Raw genomic sequence first — 6101 nt, 5'->3', positions numbered from 1 at the left:
CCCCCCCCCCCCCCCCCCCCCCCCCCCCCCCCCCCCCCCCCCGCCACTATGCCGCTTGGACCAGTCAATGTCAGTGGTGCCTCGCTGTACTATGATGACAGCCTTGCACCCGCAGGCTCTACTACGTATGTTACGCTGGTCTTAATCCATGGGACTATGTTTTCGAGTGGTATGATGTCATGAATGTAAGCGTAAGCCATGTCTGACGTCGTGTTCTACGCCCTGCAGCCATCTTCAGGAAGATGATTCCGTTCGCCATAGCAAACGATCTGCGTTTAGTTCTTCTCAACCTGCGCGATTATCCTGGCTCGACGCGGTATACTCCAGAAGAGCTGCAACAGTTGAGGTCTTCTAATAGAGATGTTCAATCGACAGCAATTGTTACGCGCGGACTCGAGATTGCCGAGTTCATTCGCTGGTTTATCGAGACGGAGCGCATCCCTCCCATTTCCGAGGGGTCAAGCCCGGGCCGAGCATTCTCCGGTGGCTTCGCGGTGCTTGGGTGGTCTTCAGGCAATTGTCAGACCGTCCCGTTACTTGCGCATGGAGATAAGGTCCCTGCGGAAACAAGACGTCTTTTCAATAATTACTTCCGCACATTCATTTTCTACGGTTTGTGCACTTTCGTGAAATGGTCACTGTGGCGTTTATTCTGATTTTACACGCTGCTGCAGACATGTCCACAACAGCCATGGGCGAGCCCGCACCAGCTGGTCTCTACAGTCCTTTCCGAGATAGCACCCTCAGTGGCGAGGAGAAGACCGCAGCTTTCCCATTGTGGGTATCTTCGTACTGGACACAGCTCACGCTTCCGTTCGCGGAAGACTCCGAATCTTCGGAATTTGCACCCGTTTTGCTTGCGCGCACACCAGCGAACAAGGGAATTGATGGATCGACAAAGGATGATCGATATTCGCTCTTCGCACCGACTATCCTGAGGATGTCAACCCAAGTATTTGCTGATGTGACCGACCCCAGTGTCATGGCGCGCTCGCAATTCTTCTTTCAACACGTGGATCGTACCATCTACCAGGAGAATATTCGTCGGGCTATCTTTGATTGCCCTCTTGACGGGGAGAACATAATATGGCCAAAGGTGAAGGCGCACATAGTATGGTGTGATATGACTACCGGGGATGTTGCATATGCGTCGAATCGTGTGAAGTATTTGGCGAAACATTATTCAGAAGGCGCAAAGAACAAGCGGGATTTGACTTTCCACAAGCTTGCGCAGGCGAATCATTTCGTGAGTGACTTTGCCGTTCAATATAAGCACAGGGCTTAATGTACTTCCAGATGCACTGGGACGATCCGGAGAGGCTCACGAAATACTTGGCCGGCATTGTGTGAAGGACAACGGGAAGCATAATGTCGATGGATTGACTGTCTGTCATGATAGCGAATTGACTTCTGATTTCAATCTGTCTCCTAAGGGAGCACAACGCTGCGATGCTTGCACATGTTCATGTCAACATATTCTTCGTTTTAAACAACGTTCTGGATGAAATAATGACAGATGGTCATGCTAGTGTAAAGCATGCGCTGATTTTTGGAGGTACAAGCCTCACAAGAACTTGTACTGTCTATACTCAGCTCTGACAAAACGCCTACAGCCTTGATGGTGCGGCAGACTGCCCCCAGATCGGCAGTGACTCGGGTACACGCAGATACCTAACTGTAATTGAGCAACTCCGCCTCGCCAACATATCCTTCTCTTCCTCCTCCACTACAGTATGTTTTATATCTTCGGTAGGCCTGGACTTGCATGTTTGGAATCTGACATGCGGTCAATATCGTCATTGTCCCTATGGTCATCTTCAGGAGTTCGTCCCACACAAATACTTAAGAGCTTGAGACCTAAATCGGTGCCATTATCAGGTTCTAGTGTCGGCGATCTGCCTATTGTCACTGAAATGAGTACCAAGGGCCATTCAATGATTTCATATCATCTCGCTTGTGCCGACGAGATTCCAGGGGCGACGAGGGCGCCTTCGCACAGCAAATTCATCACTTATGGCGCATGTAAAATTGTTAAAGAGCTAGAACAGCATTCCGCTTGAGACGAGATGCTACGATTCATACGAGTAATCTACATCTTTAAGCCTCAACCCTAGTTAGCTCGTTCAGTCGACTAAAGAGGGCATTGTTCAACATCTCCCCCGAACTTCCATCATTGGCTAGAACACGTATGTATTCTGCTTCGCGGTCAATTCTCTCAGTATATTCTCCCGCACCAGAAAGATGTGCAACTTTGGCACATGCAGCATGCAGGGCAAGTAGCGTCCTCGAAGGGAGGGGGAGGTTGATATCATCCGGGGTCGTGAATGTTACTTCTTCCGGTAACTTGAGCACAGAAAGGGAGAAGGTCGATACCGACGAGACTTTGTAACGGTTTTCGACATTCTGAGAGGTGGGAGATTCAATAAGACCTCTATTTTAAATTACAGCAAGCTCACCGTCGGTTCCAGCCATATTATTAGGCAGTCGAACCAGTCATGCACATCTATCTGTAGTGTCATGACATTGTAGAGAGAATGCACTTTGGGACCGTTGAGTTGGTCGACATCATACCCGAAGCGCTTTAGCACAGCCAACACCGAAGCAGAGGTAGTCGGACTGTCCAAAAATAAATGTGAACTCCAACGATACAGAGAAGTAGGCGACTAGCACATACTTTCTTCTCGTTTGAATCCGAACTAGACACGCCGAAGTATGTGGACACCGGTACGATGTGTGTACACTGTGTTCTCACTACACCTACTTGCTCGAGCTCCTTCAAGGAAGGCGCTAGAGATGGGTTCAGCATAGCATTCATCTCATACTTTCCGGTCACTATACACCGAAATCCATCTCGGATGAGAGCCTAAATGGCAGCACGAGAATACTCGTGTGAGTTGCAGATGAGATGAAGCCTGTATTTTCTCACTCACTTTGAGCTTTGCATCTTCATGGTTTTTAGGGGCCTCTTGGATTTTTGCTCTTAGATCTGTCTTGAGTATATCGAAAGACGGTTGTGACGGATGGCTTGAGGGGGCAGGTGTTCGGCCTTTGTACTTTTTGACTGAGTGCCCGTAGGGTCAACAGGCGTAGTATGAATGTGGAGGAGGACTCACATGGACGAAAAAACTGATTCATAAAACATTCTCCGAGAGCAGACAGTCTATTGTAATCTTCGGAACAGGAGTGTATTTCTTTAACAACCTGTTGAAGCGCTCCGCCGGAGGGAGCATGAAGAATGAGGTATCCAAGGATTCTTGCGTAAATCGTCGCTTTATCGTCCCCTGCAACTTGTTCTTCGAAACGGAGACACACGTCGTACGCGCTTACGGCATTCTCATGGAAACCTTGCGATAGCAAATAGGTGCGGGAGGGCAATGCAGTCATAATGGCGATTTATAAGTGGGCTGATCAAGTGGTGGGAATGGAATTCGAAAGTGGTGCTACGTTCCGAATATACTCGTGTTCTAATCTCGCTTTTGAATACCAGCTGCGTTCGTTGTACTGCTCATACGTGGGCCGGGTCGATGAATACAAGTCAGTGTGAACTGTAGTGAGATCACAGAAGGGGCTGCTGTGCTGGTTGAATAATTTGGTCTTGTTGTACTAAAATTCTCGTAACTACTTGACACCTGTTCAGCTAAGCTTACTTAAGCTTATCCAACAATGATATGTGATGATTGCATGAAGGTGTTCTAGATCCAGATTTTTTGGGGTGCGCCAGCGAGACGTGAGAGGGAGACGCAACGATGATGATACCATTTTGGCAGTGAGTAGAGCGTGAAGTCGAGTTGCCACAATGCCTCTGGGACCAGTTAGCAGTCAAGGTATCTCCCTATACTATGAAGATGCCCTCCCGCCAGGCAATTCCACAACCTACGTTACCGTATTTCTGGTTCATGGGACTATGTTTCATAGCGGTACGTCGCGTTTACATTGTCTAAATTGTAGTCTTCATACGCATCGATATCCCAGCAATCTTCAGGAGGCTCATCCCATATGCGGTACACCAAAAGCTGCGTCTTGTCCTCATAAACTTGCGTGACTATCCTGAATCAACACGGTATACTCCTCGAGAGTTGCAGGAGCTGGCGTCACCCGATCAAGGGATCCAGGCGACCGCGATCGCTGCCCGAGGACTCGAGATTGCTGAGTTCATACGCTGGTTTATCGAGACGAAGTGCATCCCCGCCATTTCCAAAACGTCCGATTCTATCAGATCAAGTACTGGTGGTTTCTCGTTGCTCGGATGGTCATCCGGGAATTGTCAGACGATCCCTCTCCTTGCTCATGCAGACAAGACACCAGAGGCGACGAGGCGGCTCTTCGACGAATACTTCCGCACGTTCATCATCTATGGTATGTGAAAACGCGATCAGAATATCACACGCCGCTGAATCAAACATCGATGGCCCAGATATGTCTTCGATGTCCATGGGGGAACAACCTCCAGACGGCCTCTACGAACCATTTAATGACGAGAAGCTCAGCAACAGCGAGAAAGAATCCTTATTCCCTCTGTGGGTATCATCATACTTCACCCAGATCACGCTTCCCTCGACGGACGACTCTGAATCTCCAATGTTTACATCCATGCTCCTTGCCCGCACCGTAGTGAATGATGGTAAAGGAACATCACAAGATGAGAACTCACAATTTTATCCCACTGCAGCTAAAATGACACCCGAGCTACTCGCTGAATTGTGCGATTCTGAGGTCATGGCGCGCTCTCAGGACTTGTTTCAGCGTGCCAATCCCACAATATACCAGGAGAATATTCGCCGAGCCTTGTTTCAGTGCCCTCTTGACGCCGGTGGGGACGGCCCAATCTGGACGAAGGTAAGAGTGCATATTGCATGGTGTGATATGGCGACTTCGGATGGAGTGTTCGCCGCAAACAGAGTAAAGTATCGAGCAAAGCTGTGTCGAGAGGACACCAAAGACTGGCGCAGAGTGAGTTTCCACAAGCTCGAGCGGGCGAACCATTTCGTAAGTGAGATGTTGAATTTAGCTGTAAAACCCTCTGACGATCCATCAGATGCACTGGGACGACCCTGAACGCTTTACTAAATTCTTGGGTGGAATTGTGTAAATTGTGCTAATTATGCTTTAATGTTCTAATTCAAACCATTTATGAACCGCCCACTGATAATTCTGCACAGCTTGCGTGCCAGGGGGTACTCGCCGCGCTAGTCTCGTACCCAGACGTGTCTTCTACGAGATCACGCCGCGCAAGGTTTTGCCAACCTGAGCTGTGGCGGCACTACTGTTCCAGAAATCGAGTCGTATTTCTATGTCACTTGCAGGACCGAATCAGGAGCAGAATCATCCACTTCCGTCGCCATCGATGAGTGGCAAAATTACGCGAACTTCGAAGTGAGGATTCATGGGGTCGTTTTTGCAACATGGAACATTCCAGACGACCCACAGCGATGAATGCAGCGCAACATGTCCGAGGTGTGAGATTGTGACTGTCGTATCATACATGGAGTATTATTGCTACCACGACACAAAATAGCAGAAAGCTACGATTTATGACCCTAGTATGAACTTCGTCTCCATGTCCTCACCTCCAATGTACAATGTAGATGATCGCCTCACAAACGAGAATGGCATCCTCGCTGTTTAAGGCGCTTCTGTAGCGGAAAGGAAGGAGAAGTTCCATGTGTACCAATGGAATGAGACATCAGGTTTGACAGCGGTATACCGCGTACCTAAAAAGGCCAACCGAGAGGACAGTAGTGGGCATGATTGCACAGCAGATAGTGAGGGGATCCTGCCTTAAAGCTGCTCAAGTAATATCGCAGACGTTGTCATGAGGACTCAGAAAGGGAGGCCATGTCGTGCTTTCAGTGACCTACACTCGAGGAGACGGCTGTGAAAGCAAAATCTAGTCAACATTTGAACATTCGAATTGCCAGAAATGCTCCACACCAAATGTTCATGGCGCGAAGACAGAAATTGAGCGAATGCAATTGGTTTCCCCAGCCATCTATTTTATGATTGCGGAAAAGCAGGTCTTCGGGTCAGCGACATGTCAGCGCAGGAATCGATACCGAGAGAATGGATGGTATAGCGCACGTGCAATCCAGCACATTGAAGAG

The 6101-nt window shown here is 48.8% G+C and overlaps 3 protein-coding genes across 3 annotated transcripts; 2 read left to right on the top strand and 1 right to left on the bottom strand.

Moving 5' to 3' along the window:
- Positions 1-48: 48 nt before the first annotated feature.
- On the top strand, positions 49-1350 carry FIBRA_04574 (uncharacterized protein; the record flags this gene model as incomplete). Its single annotated transcript, XM_012326367.1, has 4 exons — positions 49-169; positions 229-612; positions 675-1246; positions 1297-1350. 4 exons carry the CDS (start codon positions 49-51, stop codon positions 1348-1350), a joined length of 1131 nt encoding a protein of 376 aa, XP_012181757.1.
- A 747-nt stretch (positions 1351-2097) lies between these two features.
- On the bottom strand, positions 2098-3384 carry FIBRA_04573 (uncharacterized protein; the record flags this gene model as incomplete). Its single annotated transcript, XM_012326366.1, has 6 exons — positions 2098-2403; positions 2457-2507; positions 2572-2616; positions 2675-2863; positions 2931-3061; positions 3114-3384. The coding sequence occupies 6 exons, from the start codon at positions 3382-3384 to the stop codon at positions 2098-2100; spliced, it is 993 nt and encodes a 330-aa protein (XP_012181756.1).
- A 412-nt stretch (positions 3385-3796) lies between these two features.
- Positions 3797-5089, top strand: FIBRA_04572 (uncharacterized protein; the record flags this gene model as incomplete). The annotated part of the gene is made up of 4 exons (XM_012326365.1): positions 3797-3917; positions 3973-4356; positions 4415-4986; positions 5036-5089. 4 exons carry the CDS (start codon positions 3797-3799, stop codon positions 5087-5089), a joined length of 1131 nt encoding a protein of 376 aa, XP_012181755.1.
- Between the last annotated feature and the right edge of the window lie 1012 nt (positions 5090-6101).

The sequence above is a fragment of the Fibroporia radiculosa genome (assembly GCF_000313525.1).
Source record: "Fibroporia radiculosa TFFH 294 genomic supercontigs, scaffold3198, whole genome shotgun sequence".
In the NCBI taxonomy this organism is placed as follows: domain Eukaryota; kingdom Fungi; phylum Basidiomycota; class Agaricomycetes; order Polyporales; family Fibroporiaceae; genus Fibroporia; species Fibroporia radiculosa.
The sequence above is the reverse complement of the archived record's forward strand: the minus strand, read 5'-3'. Positions and strand labels throughout refer to the sequence as shown.